Consider the following 21,543-nt stretch of genomic DNA (forward strand, 5'->3'; position numbering starts at 1 on the left):
GTACCTCAGGGCTCTTCATTAAGCCCTACCCTGTTTAATGTATATGTTGCCCCGCTGGCCAACCTGATTCGGTCATTTGGATTTCTCCCCACATCTTATGCTGATGATACTCAGTTAATTATTCCAGTGAACAAAAATTGTGAAGAAGCGGCCGATCGCTGTAATAATTGCATGCAAGCAATTAGCAATTGGATGAGGACCAATTGGCTGAAACTTAACGGTGCCAAAACCGAGATCTTGTGTTTCGGTTCTGTCATCGAGCGATCGAACTCCTGTGGTGGCCAGCCAACGGTGGGGCTCTCCCAGTCCCCTCCACCACTAGCAGAAATCTAGGGATCGTTTTTGATGATCGCCTAACTTTCAAAAACCAGGTGAACTCCACTGTTTCTACGTGCCTGTGGACCCTAAAAATGTTGCGGAAAGTTTTCCCTTACCTCCAGCAGGAATGGAGAATCATAGTCACCTTAGCCTTGGTCATGTCCAAGATGGACTATTGTAATGCCCTTTTTTGCAATCTAGACAGCGTTTCCTCGAAAAAGCTACAGTTAATCCAGAATATGGCAGCCAGATCCATTCTTAATCTACCTCGTTCTGCCTCTGCCACGAATAGTCTTAAACAACTGCACTGGCTCCCGGTGGCCCAACGCATCACCTTTAAAACACTTCGTATGACCCATAAAGCAGTCCATGGCATCGGCCCCCATTACCTGGTCTCGAGACTCTGTTTGTATAGACCCCGATGTCACCTCAGGTCTCTCGAGGCTTTTAGAATTCAGGTACGCCTTACCCATAAAGCTATATGGGGGGACAAGGCCTTTACTGCAGCTGCGGCAAATTGCTGGAATGCTCTCCCTCCGCATATCAGAAAGGAATCTAGCTATCTGAGTTCAAGGAAATTGATTAAAACCTGGCTCTTCCCGCGCTAGTTGCTGGTTGTTTCTTCCTTCCTTCTCCTTCGGTACTGCGCTCTCACTTCTATTCTAGCGCTTCGATGCTCTTAGGAACCGGAATGTACTTTATAAATACCTCCTACATACATACATACATACATCACACAACCCCACCAGCGTCTGTGCCTCCCACCACAATGAGTGCATCACACTTTGTGCCACACACAGCCACCTCAAAGATATCCACCACAGCCCCTCCAGCCCGTGCATCTCTCCCCACAACCTGTACAGTCACAACCCCAGGAGCCTAGTAGCGTAGCCAGTGTGCCATGGGTCATAGTGTACGGAAGCAAGTACCCCATCCTGCTGTTTTAAATATAAGATACAGCAATATTGATGGTTCAGCAGGCCCCTCAGCCCTCTGGGACCCGGTTCCACTGCACCTGCTGCACCAATGAAAGCTGTGCCCCTGCTGCGGCCTTTGCCTCGCCCCAATACACACATCTGCATCCTCAGTATCCCTCGTGACGCCGCCCCTGCACTATATGCACCTCCCATCAAACTCTGCACAACATAAATCCTTGCAACATCTGCAGGAGGTTCAAAGCATCACTCCCGCGGCCTCTACATTCACCTCCCCGAACTGTAACACACACAGCTCCTGTATCCCCATCATCACCTGAACAACACAGACTCCTTCAAACCCCTCATTGAGGCTTTGAAGGCCCCCTCACCACACACAACCCCCGATACCCCACCCCAACCTTTAACACAGGCCCAGCATCCTTTGCAGCCTCAGGGGCATAGGAACCCTGGGAAACAGAGACTATATCCCACACCCGTCCAGATTTTTGAGTTTGTGGGGGTCTATGGGGTGGAGTGGAATTTTGAAGTTGAAACTTATTTCAGACAGTGGCATAAGTATCTCTGAAGCCATGCTGCACACCAGTAAAACTCACTGAAGCGCAGTAAAATGAGGACCAAACTATCAGGGCTCGCCAGACCGCTTTATTTTATTAATTATTTAATGTCAGTCACTGGGGTGCTGAACAGTGTTACATTTGTTTAAAAAAAAAAAAAAAATAGGTGCCGGGGCCCTCGACAGGAGGTCACTAGTGCACCACCATTTTCCCTGTCAGTGCAGCTAATGCCATAACCCACACAGCTATTAACCATCACACTCCCACATGTGAAAAACACACTATTCCAGACCCCCAAAGCTATAAGAATGGCTTTGGTGGCATCTATTAGTCTTTTTTAACACATTGAATTCATAAATAACTGTTACTGTGCTCATATCCAAATTACACAAACAGCGCCACCATGTGGCAGGCTGTCATAAGTGCCGGTGTTGACAAATATTTGCCAGTGCTGAGTACCAAAAACCACCGGCTCAAATTAAGCACTGGTGCTGAGCCTCTTCTCGAAGAGTCCTTTTGTCAATTCAGGCCAGCCAGCAGAGTAAGGGAAGGCAGAACATGCTAATTTATGTTACTGTTACTTCTGGCTCAGCTGGCTTAAGAAAAAAACTGATTTTAGGAGCGGCACAACACCCCAGTGACTGCAATTAAATAATTATCAAATAAGGAGGCCCACAGAGTTAGCTCCTGGGGGGTGATTTGAGACAGCCATCTTCTTTCGCTGTGTTTCAACTTCATTGTTAGTAGGAGAATTTCAAACAGCAAAGCACACCTTTAAATGTTATGACTTCACAAATGTATATCTGTGTGCATAATGTATGTTTTATGTAAGGTGTGATAAGTGTATTTTTTTAACACTGACCCCTTACTTTAATAACTGAACACAATGCACTGCACTACAGTTTCTGGACTGTACAATAAGCAACCAGACTCAAATCCTGGCTTCTCCACTTGACCAAATTGTGTGATCCACAGCCCATCGCTTTACATCGTTATGCATCACTTTCCTTAACCATTCTGTCTCCCAGCACATTGGTGCAATTCAGCACAGGGTCTGTGCTGTACAAAAACCTCCCTCATAGATGGTAAACATGAGATAATCTTGCATCTGATAGCAGCATGGGCTACCTATCTAGAAAACATGATAAACTGGCACATTTTTAGTAACTCATGGCAACGTCGACATGGCATGGGTATTCTTGAACGTTTCATCAAAAAATACTTCCAATAAGACACTGCATCTAATGGAATAATGCTGTGTAATTAATTGAGACACTGAAAATTATTAAAACGTTTTTGATTTTAAAATCTTTGTCGTTTTTCATGACTTTTTGACTGATTTACAACTTCTGATGGCTCTGCTCGTGCTTTGGCGCATAGAGGCAAACCAGACGTCCGGTCAGTACTTCCCAGGGCTGGTTGTGTCTCCCTCAGAAATATAGGGGGTCATTGGACCGCCAGGGCTGGGGACCACGGAAGCACCGCCAACAGGCTGGCAGTGCTTCCCAGCCCATTCTGACCGCGGCAGTAAAGCCGCGGTCAGAAAAGGGGATCCGGCGGTTTCCCACCTGATTTCCCCTGCATGGGCTGAATCTCCAAGCAGCGCCGCCATGGAGATTCCGACCCCCTTCCTGCCATCCTGTTTCTGGCGGTTTTTACCGCCAGGAACAGGATGGCAGGAACGGGTGTTGTGGGGCCCCTGAGGGCCCTGCACTGCCCATGCCACTGGCATAGGCAGTGCAGGGGCCCCCTAACAGGGCCCCATAAGGATTTTCACTGTCTGCTTAGCAGACAGTGAAAATCGCGACGGGTGCAACTGCACCCGTCGCACCCCTGCAACTTTGCCGGCTCCATTCGGAGCCGGCTTCCTTGTTGCAGGGCCTTTCCCGCTGGGCCGGCGGGTGCTCTTTTGGCGGTCGTCCGCCGGCCCAGCGGGACAGCCAGAATGGCATCCGCGGTCTTCTGACCGCGGAGCGGCCATTTGGCGGCTCCTGCCGCCCCCCAGGGTCAGAATGACCCTCATAGTGTCTCCTACGCCCTTGTGCAGCCCATCCTAAGCTGTACATCACGGTGCACTCGCAGTGTCCGTCACAACACACAGACCCCCTCTACCCGCATCACACACCTCCCTGCAGCCTGGGTATTCACATCACAAACTGATCTACGCACAGCCAGCCCCCTGTGGTCACATCACACTCTGTCCAACAAACAACACTTTCAGGCTCTGCATTCACCATCCCAAACTTTGCAACATAGAGCCTTGACGCATTCCCAGAAGCCGGACAACACGCAGGCCGCGCAGCCTCTGTACGCCCATCACAACCTGAACAACACACAGCTCCCTGCAGCTGCTGCATTCACGGTCTCAAACTTTACAACATAAAGCCCTGAAGGGCTATAAGCGGTCGAATAACTCACAGCTCCTGAATCTCCTCCATTCCCCATCACAATCTACCCGAGAGCCCCGCCCCCCAAGTGCTCCCATCCAGTGCTTAATTTGTAAATAAAAACGTGCCAGTGCCCAAAGCTTTCCTCTTAAACACGCGGCTGCTGCAATTAAATGTGCGAACACGGAATACTGAGGCGGCGTAATCCTGAAGCCATCTCGAGCCTCTTCAATCCATTTTCAGCCCTGTCCTGCCCCTTCAGCTCACTCCTGCAGCTTTCTGCTCTCTCCTTTGAGACGCTTCTTCGTTTTTTTCTTCCTCCGTCTTTCCCATACCTGTCTTTTGCTCACAGTAAATGCTTAAGACAGAAGGCTAAGCGCCGGCCCTCAAAAATAAGTGCCAGTGCTCAGCACCGGAAACAACAATCACAAATTAAGCACTGCTCCCATCACAAAATGACCAAAACATCCCCTGCAGCCTCATTATAATAATCTATGAAATACAGCCCATGCGACCCCTGCAGTCCGATCTCAATCTGCACAGCACACATTCACTGTAGCCCCATCATAATCTGTACCCCTCACAGCCCCCTGCAGCATCTGCACCCCCATCACAATCTGTCCAGCCCACACCTCCCTGCAGCCTCTGCACTCCCATCACAATCTGTCCAGCCCACACCTCCCTGCAGCCTCTGCACTCCCATCACAATCTGCCCAGCCCACACCTCCCTACAGCCTCTGCACTCCCATCACAATCTGTCCAGCCCACACCTCCCTGCAGCTTCTGCACTCACTGTCCTACACTTTAACACTTACAGTGCTAAAGTACTATCAGAAGCCAGTCAACACACACCTCCTGGAGCCTCTGTGCTCCCATCACAACCTGAACATAACACAGCTCCCTGAGCAAATGTATTCTCATCACAACCCGAACAACACACAACCCCTTGCGCTGCGCTTAATCTGTAATAAAATAAGTGCAAGCGCCCATGTCAGGAGGCCACCCATTGCCCCTGCTGCCAAAAACAGTACCTTCACAACCTCTAACCATCACATTGCTACAACTGTGACAGTTCAGAATATTCCAGGCCACCAACGCTTTTATGAAGTATATTATATTAATAAACAACTGCTGTTCTGCTCCTTTCTAAATTACACAAACAGCACCACCATGTGGCAGACTGTCATAACGACCGGTGTTGACAATTAAGTGCCGGTTCGGAGCACCGGAAACCCGAGGCTCAAATTAAACACTGCCCATGAGGTCCTAACACAACCTGCACAATGCACAGCTTATCCAGCCTCCGCATTCCCCTTGCAATCCATACAACACACAGCCCCGGCAGCTCCCATCACAATCTGTCCAACACACAGCATCTGCAGTCTGTTTTCAACACCGCAACCTGCAGCCACATGACAAACTGTGCACAATACAGACCCTGCCGCCTCTACACTCTCCTTTACTATCTGCACAATACATAGCCCCTGCAGCTACTGTGCACCCATTACAATATGTACAAAGCACACTCTATGCAACCCAATCGACCATCGCACAGCCCCCTGTAGACTCAGTGTAGCTAAAAACTGCATGTGCCTTCTTGTTACAATCTGTACGAAGCTACAGCCCTGGATCACAATCACACGACCTCTGCAATATATGCTTATCCCATCAAAATCTGTACAACACACAACTCCTACAGCCGCTGCATCCCATCACAGCCTATCAAAGCACAACTAACTCCTGCAGCCCCTGAAATCACCATCCAAACTATACAACACACAACCCTTGCATCCTCTGTATCCCATCTCAATCTGTTCAACACAATTCTTGCGGCCACTGAATTCACAAATTCACCATCACAAACTGTACAAAGCACAGTTCTTGAAACCCAATCACAACCTGAGCACGCAGCTCCCTGCAGCCTCAACACAATATGTTCTACACAACTCTGGCAGCAACGGAATTCCCCACGACAAACTGTACAACACACAGCCCTTGAAAACCCATCACAATCTGCACAACACACATCCCCTGCAGCACCATCACAATCTTCAGAACACACACCTCCTGCAGCACCATCACAATCTGCTCAACACACAGCCCCTGCAGCTCCATCACAATCTGCAAAACACACAGCCCCTGCAGCTCCATCACAATCTGCACAACACACAGCCCCTGCAGCCCCAGCACAATTTGCACAATATAAAAATCATGTAGCGCCATCACAACCTGCACAACATACATCCCCGGTCTCTTCTGCACCCCTCAAAATCTGTACAACGCACAGTCCTCGTACCTTCCCCATCCCCTACAGTCTGTACAACGCACAGTCCCCGTACCTTCCGCATCCTCTACAGTCTGCACAACGCACAGCCCCCGTACCTCCCACATCCCATCACAGTCTGTACAACGCACAGTCCCCGTACCTTCCGCATCCTCTACAGTCTGTACAATGGACAGCCCCTGTAGGTTCTGCACCCCTCACAATGTTTACAACGCACAGCCCCCGTACCTTCCACATCTCCTCAGTCTGTACAACGCACATCCCCGCACCTTCCGCATCTCATCACAGTCTGTACAATTTACTGATCCTGTAACTTTTGTACCCCTCAATCTGTACAATGCACAGCCCCCGTACCTTCCGCATCCCCTCACAGTCTGTACAACGCACACCCCCGGTATCTTCCCCCTCCCCTACAGTGTGTACAACTCATAGCCCTGGTACCTTCCGCATCACCTCACAGTCTGTACAATGCACAGACCCCTTGTCTTCCGCATCCCCTCAAGGTCCGTACAACACATAGCTCCCGTACTTTCGCAACCCCTACAGTCTGTACAATGCACAGCCCCTGTAACTTCTGCACCCTTCACAATTTGTTAAACGCACAGCCCCGTTACCTTACGCATCCCCTACAGTCTGTACAATGCACAGACCCCGTACCTTCCGCCTCTCCTCACAGTCTGTACAATGTACTGATCCTGTAACTTCTGTACCCCTCACAGTCTGTACAACGCACAGTCCCGGTATCTTCCGCATCCTCTACAGTGTGTACAACGCATAGTCCTGGTACCTTCCGCATCCTCAACAGTCTGTACAATGGACAGCCTCGCACCTTCTGCATCACCTCACAGTCTGTACAATGCACAGACCCCGTACCTTCCGCGTCCCTTCACAGTCCGTACAACACATAGCTCCCGTGCCTTTGCATCCCCTCCAGTCTGTACAATTGACAGCCCCTGTAACTTCTGCACCCCTCACAATCTGTTCAACGCACAGCCCCGGTACCTTCCGCATCCCCTACAGTCTGTACAATTCACAGACCCCGTACCTTCCGCATCCCCTCACAATCTGTACAACACATAGCTCCTGTACCTCCTCATCCCCTACAGTCTGTGCAATTCACAGCCCCTGTAAACTTCTGCACCCTTCACAATCTGTACAACGCACAGCCCCGGTACCTTCCGCATCCCCTCACAGTCTGTAGAATGCACAGCCCCTGAAGCTTCTGCACCCCTCACAATCCGTACAACGCACAGCCCCGGTACCTTCCGCATCCCCTCACAGTCTGTATAATGCACAGACCCTGAAGCTTGTGCACCCCTCACAATCCGTACAACGCACAGCCCCGGTACCTTCCGCATCCCCTCACAGTCTGTATAATGCACAGACCCTGTAACTTCTGCATGTCTTCACAGTCTGTACAACGTACAGCCCCGGTACCTTCCCATCCCGTACAGTGTGTACAACGCACGCCCCCATACCTTCCGCATACCCAACAGTCTGTACATCCCCTACAGTCTGTACAACGAACAGCCCCTGTAACTTCTGCGCCCCTTACAATATATACAGCACAACCCCCGTAGCTTCTGATTTCACACACGGTGCTGAGTGATCATCTCATACTGTACACTGGACTGAAACAAACAAGGGATCCGCCGCAGATCACGAATTGGCAACGAACTCGTGGTGATATTTGTGGGCCAGGTTCTCCTGCTACAGCTGTCGGCTAAACTTGCAGGTACAACAACTCTATGTGCACGCACGGTTCACCGGGGGAATGTGCTCATGCACGCAGAACGCACTTTGAACTGGGCGACGAGGATGACAAGACGTGCTAAATAAGTTAACATAAATAAAACGTGCTCTTGGTAACAAATACTGGAGTAGAATGGCAATGTTGCATCTTTTCAATAATTGCCAACGCAGCTTCTAGGAAGAAACGTAGTTAAGTGCTTCATAACATGACAGTCGTGGAAAGCTCTCCATTTTCGTCCACGAATGGTAATAATACTCCTCAAGTTTAATTTCCTCTTTTTTCTGCCTAAAAGACTCGCATGCAAGTCGGCGTGCACATACAGATGTGACGATCTCCGCTTTCTAGAGACTTTCAGCGTGAAAGGATCCCCCTCACACGGGCACTGACTCACCTTGGACGGAGAAGGCAGCCAGGACAAAGAGCGGCAGCAGTCTGCACACAGCGCCCATGGTGAGCTGAGGGGGCTGCGAGGCACTGCCCTCCCTCAGCAGGAGCCTCCGCAGGCAGGCTCGGTCCCTGGGACAACCCAGGCGCGCGAGGGGAGGGAGCCCGGACCGCGCGCCACTAAATCAGCCCGCGCGTCAGGCACCAGCGCCCTGCTGACTGAGCCCACGTGCCGGGTGTCCAGGGGATGACTGACGCCTACTCCTCACAGATGGCGCAGGGGGCCCTGGGCGCACACTCCCACGGGACCGGAACCAAAACAAGCGCGCCCGCGATGGCAAACCAGGGCAATGCACTTTTTTAAGCCTAATAGGTTGTAGTAAATATTGTACAGCAGTTTGTACATCCAGCGTGTCATCAGATCCCAAAGGAATCAGGGGTAGCTATTGTGCCCTTTTAACACCCCTCAGGTTACCACTTGACTCCATGGCAACAAAGAATAAATCATCCAGATGGTAGCTTTCCTTTCACAAATCTTTGTTTTTAGGTTTCCGTTCAATTGAAGTGAATCAGCACTACAACTCCAAAAAAGCATTAGGATGCTAAACTGAACGCCAGGCATTGCGCACAGTGCCTACCTGTCAACCTCCTGAATAACAAATGTGCGTGTAATCAAGTTTTTAAGGGGGTAATCCCATAAAGTGAATGGCAAGGGAATTTGACATAAACTGGTGACTCCTGCCATATACATGTGACTCCACAACTTTGATTGTATTGTTGACATTAACTCATTTTGAAACCTTTGGAACCCTGGCTACTTCCCTTGTTACCCTTAGTCACATGTTATGAAGGCATTGACAGGAACAACAAGTAAATGTCTGGATTGTGTACTGGTAATCTTCATTAAATGTAGGACCCCCGCCACCCTGGGATGACCGGAGGAGTGCAGGGCTGTGACGTGGAAGAAGGGTAAGATGCAGAATGATCAAGATTAACAGCAAGTAATCTTGGCCTTTCTCCCATGTCCACCCAACCTTGACACAGTCATTAGAACGAAGTATGTAGTAGGCATCTAGCAGGTGCCCTGCAACATATCAATGTTAAAAAATGGACATCTGAATAACATTTCTGTGTTTAATGAAGAGGACACAGTCCAAAGCATGGAGGCATCTCTGAAAGAACCTTAACACTACACAGAGGATTTATGAGATGATGCAATACTCAATACAGCATTAATGTTAGAATTTGGGTGTCTAGTTGGCAGAGGTATGCACCCTGTACAAGTAGGGAGCACAATCCTAGTCAGGGCAAGTCAATTAGCCTGTGCTCACCATCTCGTACCTTGGCGCAGAGCATGCAGGCCTAACTTAGAAGGCGATGTGTAAAGTACTTGTGCAACACACACAGAATACCCTCCTGAGATACACCACAATAAAAGACTTCACAGGGATGTAGAAAAATAAAGCTTATCTGGTTGTTTTTAAGTTCAGCACGGTACAGATCCAATGCACAAATGGGGAAGTATTGGCTTTGTAGGCTCAAAAATAGCAATGTTAAAGAGTAAATGTAGTAGATCAAAGGGGTGGTGCTTGGTAGTCCTCGGCACAGGTGTACGATGTCCTGATGGACTCCGGTTCTGTTCTGGTTGAGCTCCTCTCGGGGACAGGTGTGCCGCTAAGCTGGTCCGAGCTGTTTGTGTTGACTGAGAGCAGCGAGTGGCGAAGGAAAGCTTGGCCACTCCAGACGGTTTCCAGTTGTAAGTGGCAAAGGTTGACAAAGCCGCTCAGGTTGAGTTTGAAAGTAGTGAGCAACAAAATTTATCAAAAGCAGCTAGGGTTGAAATTGAAGGCGAGCGGGAAAGGAAAGCAGACGCGGTCCAGGCAGGTCACAGGTTTAGGAAAGCCGATCGAGTTGAAATTAAAGGCAAGCAGCAAAGGAAAGCAAAGCCGCTCAGGGTCACTCTGGGTTTGAAGGACGAATCTTGGGGTACAGGGCAGAGATCAACAGATAGCAGGGCAGCACAGCAAAGCAGGGCAGCATTTCCTGAGAGAAATCAATCCTGGCAGAGTGGCAATCCTGGCACACAGCAGTTTTTATTCCAGCAGCGTTTTGTTGAGTCCAGAAGTGTGCTGATTTTAGGGGGTGTGGGATCCTTGAAAGTGATTTTGACATGGGGGGTGACTACAAAGAGTTCTTGTGAAGTGCACAAGTCCGTGGGAGGTAATCAACCCATTTGTGTGGACTCTAGACACTACACTTTGAGGTGTAAATGGGAGACCTTCTCAACCTCCTCCCCAGGAAGACCCATCAGTCTGCAGATGCATGCAAATGCAGGTGAGTAGCCTGTGTTGTGGGTTTCTGAAGGGAATGCACAAGTGTAGCTGTCACCTAGCCCAAGCCAGACGTGTATCGGATATAGGCTGTGGGCACACAGGGCAGTGAATGCAGAGAAATACCTACTTTCTAAAAGTGACATTTCTAAAATAGTAATAATAAATCCAACTTTATCAGTAAAGAGGATTTATTATTACCATTCCAATGGTACTGAACATGATGCAGCTACTCCTCTCAGATCAAAAATTGCAGCTTACAGGTATTATAAGGAATTCATAATGTTGGCCTATGAGAGGGGCGGGCCTCACAGTAATGAAAAACTACTTTTTCATTACCAGGACATGAGAACTTAAAAGTAGATGTCCTGCCTTTTGCTTACAGGACACCCTGGCTTATGGGCTACCCAGGGCCTACCTTAGGGGTGACTTATATGTATGAAAAGGGGAGTTCTGGGCTTAGCAAGAGGTTTTAAGTGCCAAGTCAGGGTGGCAGTTAGACTGAACACACAGGCCCTGCAGTGGCAGGCCTGAGACAAGTTTACAGGGCTATGTAAGTGGGTGGCACAATCGGTTCTGGTAGCCCACTTGTAGCAGTTAATGTGCAGACCCAGAGTATATGGTATGCAGCTGTACAAGGGACTTACAGGTAAATTAAATGTGCCAATCGTGAATTGTTATAAATGGGTTCTTTGGTTGGCAGACAGGTTACCCCCTGTTCAAGCAAGAGCCCTCACTCTAGTCAGGGTAATGGAGAATCACCCCCAGTTAGCCCCGCTCCTTCCCTTGGTACGAGAAGGAAGGTTTAACTTCAGAAGCAATGTGTAAAGTATGTGTACCAACACACACAGTAATACAGTGAACCACTACAAAATTACACAACACAGGTTTAGAAAAAATAGGTAATATTTATCTAAACAAAACAAAACCAAGATGACAAAAATCCAACATACACAACTCAAGATATGAATTTTCAAAAGAATAAGGCCCTCATTACGACCCTGGCGGACGGCGGTAAAATGGAAAAAAGTACTGCCAACAGGCTGGTGGTACTTTTCTCCATATTATGACATTGGTGGTTTGGCTCAAGCCGAACCGCCAATGTACCACACCGTCCGCCATGGCGGTAACGACCGCCGGGCTGGAGACTTCATTCTCCAGGCAGGTGGCCGTCACTAGCCCGCCCGCAGGATTATGACCCCGTCTACCGCCATGGTTTTTGTGGCTTCCTTACTGCCACGAAAACCATGGCGGTAGGCACTATCAGTGACAGGGAATTCCTTCCCTGTCACTAATAGGGGTCTTCCCCGACCCCTCCCCAGGTTCCTCCCTCACGCCCCCTCCCTCTCCAGACCCCCCCACAACATACACGCACCTTCACTCACCAACAAACACACAAATACACACACTCATACCCACATACATCCACACATGCATACATCCATTCACACACACTGACATACATACACGCACACACGCATCCATACACGTACACACAGACAACACGCATCACACACCCGCATACACGCACGCACCGACATAAACACACACCCTCACACACACACACAAAACACCCCACACCCCCTCCCCCCTCCCGTCGGAGCACCAGACTTACCTGATGTCAGGGGGTCCTCCGGCAGGAGATGAGATGGGGCGCTGCTGTCAGCAGCAGCATCTGCCAGCAGAACACTGCCAGGCCGTAGCATGGGTCATGATACGGTCTGTGGCGGTCTACTGGCGTGGCGCTGCTGTTACCTCCATCCCCCAACATGGCTGCAGCTGGATTTCCACCATCCTTCTGGCAGAAATCCAGCTGCGGTCATAATACGGCTGACGGCTGGTAGCCGTGGCGACGGTCTTTTGGTGCCCGTCGCCGCGGCAGTAGGCGGTATATACCGCCAATGTTATAATGTGTGTCTTAATCCTTAGAAAACAGTGAGAATGCGGTTGTTACACAAAGTACCTGGTTAGCATAAAAAATAAAGCCGAACGGGCGAGTGTGCATTGGAAAAGTCAATGATGCGTTGATTCCTTACTCGCATGTGAGGCCGTGCGTCGTTTCCTTCTCCAGTCGGGTCGGCGATGCATCACGTTTCTCCTTTGCAAGAGAGCGATGTTTTGATTTCTGGGCGGGGCAACCTGGATCCGCCAGAATTGGGTTGAGTTGGATGCCCAGGGCCGATGCGTGGAAAATCCAGTAGCACAGTGTTAGAAAACCACTCTGCATGGGGTTTGCGTCAGTATCAGCCTCCGTAAGCGGGTGTTATGTGTCATTTCTCCAGCCGCGATGCAGGTGGAGCATTGATTTCAGCCAAGAAGCTGGCGGCGCATCGTTTATCAGCCGCGTTACGGAAGGTGCATTGTAAATTTCCCCGCACGGCGTTCTGTGTGTGGATTTTCAGTTCTTGTCTGCCAGCTTCACCTTTCAAGGGTTCAGGGACTGGATAGGGACAGGAGTCTCAGCAGAGAGTCCAGGTACTGGCAGGGGAAGTCTTTGAAGGCCCTGACACTTCAACAACAGGAGGCAAGCTCAGTTCAAGCCCTTGGAGATTCTCCTCAAGCAGGAATGCACAACAAAGTCTAGTCTTTGTCCTCTTTCACAGGCAGAAGCAGCAACTGCAGGATAGCCCAACAAAGCAGAGTCACAGGCAGGGGCAGCACTTCTCCTCAGCTCTTCAGCTCTTCTCCTTGGCAGAGGTTCCTCTTGATTCTAGAAGTGATCTTGAAGTTATCTAATTTTCAGGGGTTGGGATCCACTACTTATACCCCTTTCTGCCTTTGAAGTAGGAGGCAAACTTCAAAGGAAAGTCTCTCTTGTTTCTAAGATCCTGTCTTGCCAAGGCCAGGCCCCAGACACATACCAGGGGGTTGGAGTCTGCATTGTGTGAGGGCAGACACAGCCCTTTCAGGTGCGAGTGACCAATCCTCCCCTCCCTCTCAGCACAAGTGGCTCATCAGGATATGCAGGAAACACCCCAGCTCCCTTTGTTTCACTATCTAGAGGAGAGGTGCAAACAGCCCAACTGTCAAACTGACCCAAGCAGGGAATCCACAAACAGGCAGAGTCACAGAATGGCTTAAGCAAGAAAATGCCTATTTTCTAAAAGTGGCATTTTCAAACACACAATGTAAAAACCAACATCACTAAAAGATGTAATTTTAAATTGTCAGCTCAGAGACCCTAAACTTCATATTTCTATCTGCTCCAAAAGGGAATCTGCACTTTAATAACATTTAAAGGCAGCCCCAATGTTGAGAGAGATAGGCCTTGCAACAGTGAAAACAGAATTTGGCAGTATTTCACGGTCAGGACATATAAAACACATAAGTACATGCACCACCTTTAACTTACACTGCACCCTGCCCATGGGGCTACCTAGGGCCTACCTAAGGGGTGCCTTACATGTATACAAATGTAAGGTTTAGACCTGGCATGTGGGTACACATGCCAAGTCGAATTGGCAGTTTAAAACTGCACACACAGACACTGCAGTGGCAGGTCTGAGCCATGTTTACAGGGCTACTCATGTGGGTGGCACAACCAGTGCTGCAGGCCCACTAGTAGCATTTGATTTACAGGCCCTGAGCACCTCTAGTGCACTGTACTAGGGACTTAATAGTTAATCAAATATGCCAATCATGGAAACCCAATTACACATACATTTAACACAGGAGCACTTGCACTTTAGCACTGAATAGCAGAGGTTTGTGCCCAGAGTTACAAAAACAGCAAAAACAGAGTCCAGCACACATCAAGAACCTGGGAAACAGAGGCAAAAAGTTAGGGCAGACCACACCAAGGATGCCAAGTCTAACAGGAATACACCAATGTTACCATGTTTTAGGGGAGAAGCGCATGCACTTTAGCACTGATCAGCAGTGATAAAGTGCTCAGAGTCCCGAGGCCAACAAAAAGATACAGCAACAAAGCAGAAGGTAAAGGCAAAAAGTCTGGGAATAACCCACCAGGAAGGGCCACTCCCAACAATTACCAACAGGAGCTGCATGTCCAAACAAGAATGTGAAGTGAAATTATTAGGAGCAAACCATGTGGCAGCTTAGGCAGACCATTTTACATTCTGACATTATTCTCATTGACTGCACCTGAATAGAAAAGGAAAGAGGACCAAAGAACAGGACCACACAATAGCTGAATTGATCTACCAACTTATGGTGGACACTGAAGGTTTCTCACATAAATGTCCTAAACCAAAATACATAAACAAAAATTCAGGGCTCTATTCATAAGGGTAACTTTATATGTGATTACATCTACTTGTGTATTCTACCCCTCCCTGTCTGTTGATATACATCTTTGCAACCTGATTGCCATTCCTGACTAGCAGGTCATCCCCCTTGACCAGCATCAAGAAGGAAGACATTCCCATTCATATTGTCTTCAGCTCCTTCCATTTGCAAATGTTGCAGCTTCCTGACATGTCCAGAGGCCCTGTGCTGACTTCAGATCTAGAGTGACTTCCCACACCTCTCAACTGGCATCTGTGATCAACACAACCACTAGTGCAAGACAAGGTTCCTGAAAAAGATGATTCTTTGCAAATCACCTGTGCAGAAAGGTCCTTAGAGGGACTGGAATCTGGGCTTCATAGTTCCTTGAAGTTAGATCTCAAGTAGATAGCCCATGCATCCTTAGGGGCTGGACGTGTATTCTTACCCACACCATTTCAAAAGCACTGGCCACCATGACTCCCTGAGAACATAGACATGGACAGATCAGAGATCCCGAAGAGGAGGCCTGACCTTTGCAACCCTGGCAGATGGGAGAAATCCATGCCCTGCACACGTGTTGAAAAGTGCCACTGTGAGCTCCTGTTGGCTGGCCAGCAGAAGCAACTTCTTTGGATTGAAGATCCATCTAAAAGTTCTTAACAAGGGCAGTTTGATTTTTGGCTAACTGGTGAGTAGATGCATGAATCAGACAATTGTCCAGGTAGAGACGAGTCTGTATCCCTCACAAGTGCAATAAGCCCACTACAGGAGCCAGCATCTTTATGCACACCCTTGGTAGATTTCAGCCCAGCGGGAAGGACTCAGAACTGAAAATACTCTTGAGAGGTTGCAAACTGCAAACAATGATAAAGATGAACTGGCATTTGAAAATAGAGTTTGCAATAGCTACGGTCTTCTCTGAGGAGGTAATTCGAAACATGATGCCGTGAATGAATTGATTTATCCCTTATAGATTGATAATGTGTCAAAATTCCCCACACCCTCCAGTTTAGGAAATAGAACTAAAATCAAATACACCCCCTGGCCCGTTCCCAAGGAGGGACTGGACCAATACCTCTTTTGAGAAGGAGCCTGTCTAATCCCTCCTGAAGTGCTGCTCTGCTCATCTGATTGGATCTAGAGGCCAGGGAATTATTCCCAATCCTGAAGAAGAAGGAACGCTGGAGAAGTCCAGTACTTTACGGAAGAGACCAGAAAGGTATTTGACCATCTGGAGTTTACTGAGACACCACAGCTACCAGCTGTCTTCCTGCAGGAACAACTGTCCACACCATGAATGATCATTTGAATAAAGGTCCACTTATCCATAACATGCAACACAGAATAATCGATAGTATCTACTCCAATATATAATGTATGGCCATGCAAGTCCTCTTCTATGCAATGTCCCAGGTACTAATGTTTTCAAGTCAGAAGCAACACATATCTCTTAATATGTGGTTTAAGGACACGGATGTCCTTTCCTCTGAAGTCTCCCAGACACTATTGTTCTCAGTTTAGGAGCAAGACGTCTTCCAGTATGTACGTGGCATGTGGTCATGTAAGCCCTCACCTCTCATAGGTATCAATATTCTCACATTAAAAACAACACATCCCTCTTGATATGTGGTTTAGGGTCATGCGTGCCCCCTCCTCTGCACTTTCACAGATACCATTGTTCTCATATTAGGATCAACACATCTCGTCCGGTATGTGTTTCAAGTCCATAGAATCCCTCTCCTGTGAACTCTCATAAATATCAATATTTTCACATTAGGAGCAGCATATCGCTCTCGTTATGAGGCTTATGGCTATGTCATCCCTCACCAGTGCACTTTCTCGAGTACCAATGTTCTCAACTTAGAAATAGTGCATTTCTCCCGGTATGTGGTACATGGCCAGGCAGGCCATCTCCTCAGCACTTACCTGGGTACCAATCTTGTCACAATGGGAGCAACACATCTTTCCCGATACGTGCTGTATGGCCACGCCAATGCCCTCTACATAATCTACTGGGTACCAATGATGTCAATCTAAAAACAGCCAATATCAGAATGTGACTTGTGGCCATGTAAACCCTCTCCTGAGCCTTCACCCGGTATCAGTGTTGTAACATTGGGAACAAAGCATCTCCCCCAGTATTTTGTATATGGCCATGTAAGCCCTCTCGGTATTCTACATCAACTCTGTCCAACTGAGAGTCTCCTAACTAAAACTGTAGTGATACAAGAATACCATGGTATAGCAGTAACGTCAGCTTCATAGCTGAAGTGTGCATATAATTATAGCTAACCAACAAGCCAAAAAGGACCTGTAAAGGACCTTAGCATAAACACCACATTTATAATTCATTGCTAATACAATATATAAAGACGATGAGTTTTGTGAAAAGCTGCAAAAGATTATTAAACTTTAAGAAATGCAGAAGTAGGGACAGTATTTTAATTTGCAAATCACCCATATTTATCCTGAATACTAAGATTATTACCCGTGGTTTGCAAAGTTTGCAGTATTGTGTCTTTTATGCTGCTTATAACCGATTTCAAGAACAAACAAGTACTGACAAAGCCAGTAGGTCTGGCATTGCCTACCACCCCTTTGGCTTTGGTAATTCTTGTTTTATTCTGTCATGATTTGTGCAAAATCTTATAGTTGTGGAGGCAGCCTGGCCACCATCAAGCTAAAAGAAATAATTGGCTAAAGGCAAAAATATTTTTTGGTTTGAAAAAAAGCATCCATTCCACAGTAGTCCCTCTCGCTGAAGGGTATTACTTTGTGTGTGGATGTGCGCTCTGTGAAAGGACAGCATTTTGCAACTCGAAGTGAAATCAGCCAGTGGTCGAAGTGTGCTAACCCACCGCTGCATGATGCAAGGTCTTGGTTAACACCAGACCTAAAAAGCCAATCACTCTGGCAGTGGCTGCAAGCCCCTTGACTTTGCTAAGGCTTTTTTGTAATATTTTTTGTAAATTTCTAGCAAATAGATAGAGAAGCTTGCAAATTCAAATAGGTAGAGAGGCATGCAAAAGCAGACAGAGAGGCTTGCAAAACACATAAAAAGAGAGGGTTGAATAGATCGAGTTACAAAGATCGATATAGTTGCAAAGAAACATGGAGTTGCAATGATAGTTATATGGACAGACAGACGGCTAGGGTTGCAAAGGTAGATAGACAGACAGAGAGTTTCAAAGATCGATAACTAGACAGATGATAGAGGATACACGGAAAAGAGATAGATAGATAGCTAGTTAGATAGATAGATAGATAGATAGATAGATAGATAGATAGACTCTGATCAGGAGGCCAGCCAACTAGCCCTTAGAATCACTCTGGCGGTCATGGGTACAAGATGCAGGCTCAATCATTCTCACTCAGGCAGAAGGGTAGCAGGGCAGCACAGTAGGGCAGCAGAGTGGCCATCCTTCTTGCAGCAAGGCAGCACAGCAGTCTTTCTTCTGAGTCTTCCACAGGCTCAGCTGTATACTGAAGGGTTTGTTTCCGAAATCCAATATGTATGCCTGAAGCCCCCTTTGAAGTAGGAGACGTTTCAAGATGCTTCCACATCCTTGAGGTGTCAGGCATTCCCTTCATCCCTGCCCTGCCCTCAGCTTGTCTGAGAACACTAAAGACTAGTGGCAAACCCCTTTGTTAGAGTGTTCAGGTAGAGCCTTTGTGATGTGGAAGTGTGGTAGGTTCTAGTTCCTCCCTTTCGTTAAGCCAAAGGGGCCCATCCTGCCAAAACCTATCTTTTTCTTGTCTCACTTTCTGGGAGCAATATACAAAGACCAACTGCCAGCTACACCTAGTCATGTGACCGAGGAACAGGCTGCAGGCACCTAATGGTCAGGACAAGAAAATGTGAACTTTCTAAAAGAGGCATTTTCAGAATTGTGTCTAAAATCTAACTTTTCCATTAAAGAGGGCTTTTAATGACAATTCTCTGGACACCAAACTCGAACTGTCTACCTGCTCCCAATTGAAAGTTTTCACTTCTTAAATGTAACATGGAAATCCAATGTTATCCTGTGGGAGAGGTAGGCCTTGCAATAGTGAAAAACACATTTAAGGGTTTCTCACTATAAGGACATATAAAACACAAAACTACATGTCTAGTCTTTTTAATACACCACATCTTGCCCTCTGGGCTGTTCAAGGCCTACCGTAGGGGTGACAAATATTTATTAAAAAGGAAAGTTTGGGGTTGGCAAAATATTTATTTTGCCAGGTCGAGATGGCAGTTCAAGACCATGCACACATACTGAAATGGCAGACCTGAGAGATGTTTAAAAGGGCTACTTAATTGAGCGGCACAATAAGTGCTGCAGGCCCATTAGTAGCAATTAATTTAGAGGCCCTAGGTACATGCACTATCACTTTACTATTGATGTACAACAAATTAAATGTGTCAATTGCGTATAAGGCAATTTTACCATGTTTAGGGGCTAGAGCACAAGCACTTTAGCACTGGTTAGCACTGGCTGTAAGAGCAACCAAAATGAGATCAGCAAAAACAGGAGGGTTAACGACAAAAAGTTTGGGGGAAGACCACCCTAAGGGTGACAGATCTGACAGGTTTAATAACTCACTTGCATGTTTCTCACCTGCAGATGTCATTGGGAACAGACAGGTAGCTTCTTGTACATAGAGTGGTGCAGCTCAGATCCTCAGTCTTGGATTGCTGGCAAACATCTCTGTTTGTTGCCCTCAATGCATGGCATATTTTTTAGGTCTTGCCTACACAGTCCATATGCAGTCATGCAAGATGTATTGTTTACAATTTAGTGGACTTACAACCTTCCCATAACATACTATTAGTTGCTTTCATTGTCACTCTCATCTACAATCGGTAGATTGCTTAGCTCCTGTAGGTTTCTCTTCTTTTCTTGTGTTAGCTCCTTTCTGGAGCATGGACCAAGTACATGTGTTCTTCCTTGTCTTTTTTTCTTCCTCGCATTCATTTAAAAAAATGTTATAAGCTTAAAGCTTTATGTTTTGGTATTCTTCCTAAATGTGCAGGAACCTTTCCACATTTAACACAGGCCACTACATTCTACGGCACTTTACTGCACTTTACAGTGGAGCCAGCACGCCAATCTATGCCACTCCACTCTGTGCCACTTTGTTCTACACCACTTTATACCTCTACTCTATGCCACTGTACTCTACACGACTCTATTCTAAGCCACTCTATGCCACTCTGCGCAACTCCACTCTACTCTAAACCACTCTACACCATACCCCTCCACTCTATGCTACTCTACTCTATACCACTCTATGCCACACCACTCAACTCCAGGCCACTCTACTCCACTCGATCCCAATCTACTCTATACTACTCTATTCCACTCCATTCCACTCTGCTCACTCGGCACCATTCTATACCAACCCACTCCACACAATGCCATGATATGGCACTCTATGCCACTCTGCTCTATGCCACTCCATACCACTCTACTCTACTCTGCGCCACTCCACTCCCCTCCACTTCACTCTATGCAACTCAGATGTACACCACTCCACACTTTACTACACTCTGTCACTCTCTGACACTCCACAAAACTCCACTCTACCCCATTCCAGTCTACAACACTCTACTCTACGACACCCTAAGCCACTCCACTCTCCACCACTCTAGTACATACTACGAATCTCTATTCCACTCCACAACACTCCACTCTATGATATACTCCATTCTAGTATTTGATCCTCTACTCCACCCCACGATGCTTCACAACACTCCATGCCACTCCACTGTTATCTATGCCACTCTATTCCTAACCACTTTATTCTACTCTATGCCACTTCATGCCACTCCACTTTGTGCCATGCCACTCCAGACAATGCCACTCTATGCCATTCTACGCCACTCTATTGTACACCACTCTACTGTACCCCACTCTACTGTACGTGCCACTCTACTCTATGTCACTTTATGTCATTCCACTCCACATAATGCCATGCTCTGGCTCTCCATGCCATTCCATTCCATGCCACTCCATACCACTTCACTCTGCGTACCTCTACTCTACACTACTCTATGCCACTCCACACATACTCCACTCTATGTCACTCTATGACACTCCAGACCACTACACTCTACCTCACTACACTCTACCACATTCCACTCTACGACAATCCTATCTACTCCCCTCTGCAACACTCCTCTCCAACCCACTCCACACCACTCCTCTCTCCATCATTCTGCTCCACTCTACAAATTTCTACCCCACTCCACGAGACCCCCACTCTTCAATACTCCACTCTATGCTCTACAATGCTCCACTCTAGTCTATGACACTCTGCTCCACTCTACAATGCTTCACAACACTCCACTGTACACCACTCCACTCTAATATACGCCACTA

At 47.6% G+C, this 21,543-nt stretch overlaps 1 protein-coding gene across 1 annotated transcript in view; it reads right to left on the minus strand.

Moving 5' to 3' along the window:
• Positions 1-8,822, minus strand: part of CHRNB4 (cholinergic receptor nicotinic beta 4 subunit) — a 157,488-nt gene extending 148,666 nt beyond the window's left edge. The window contains exon 1 of the mRNA XM_069222043.1: positions 8,626-8,822. Coding sequence (XP_069078144.1) covers positions 8,626-8,683 — 58 coding nt within the window. The 5' untranslated portion in view covers positions 8,684-8,822. The remainder of the gene's footprint in view (positions 1-8,625) is intronic.
• Positions 8,823-21,543: the final 12,721 nt, after the last annotated feature.

This window comes from Pleurodeles waltl, chromosome 3_1, assembly GCF_031143425.1.
Source record: "Pleurodeles waltl isolate 20211129_DDA chromosome 3_1, aPleWal1.hap1.20221129, whole genome shotgun sequence".
Classification (NCBI taxonomy): domain Eukaryota; kingdom Metazoa; phylum Chordata; class Amphibia; order Caudata; family Salamandridae; genus Pleurodeles; species Pleurodeles waltl.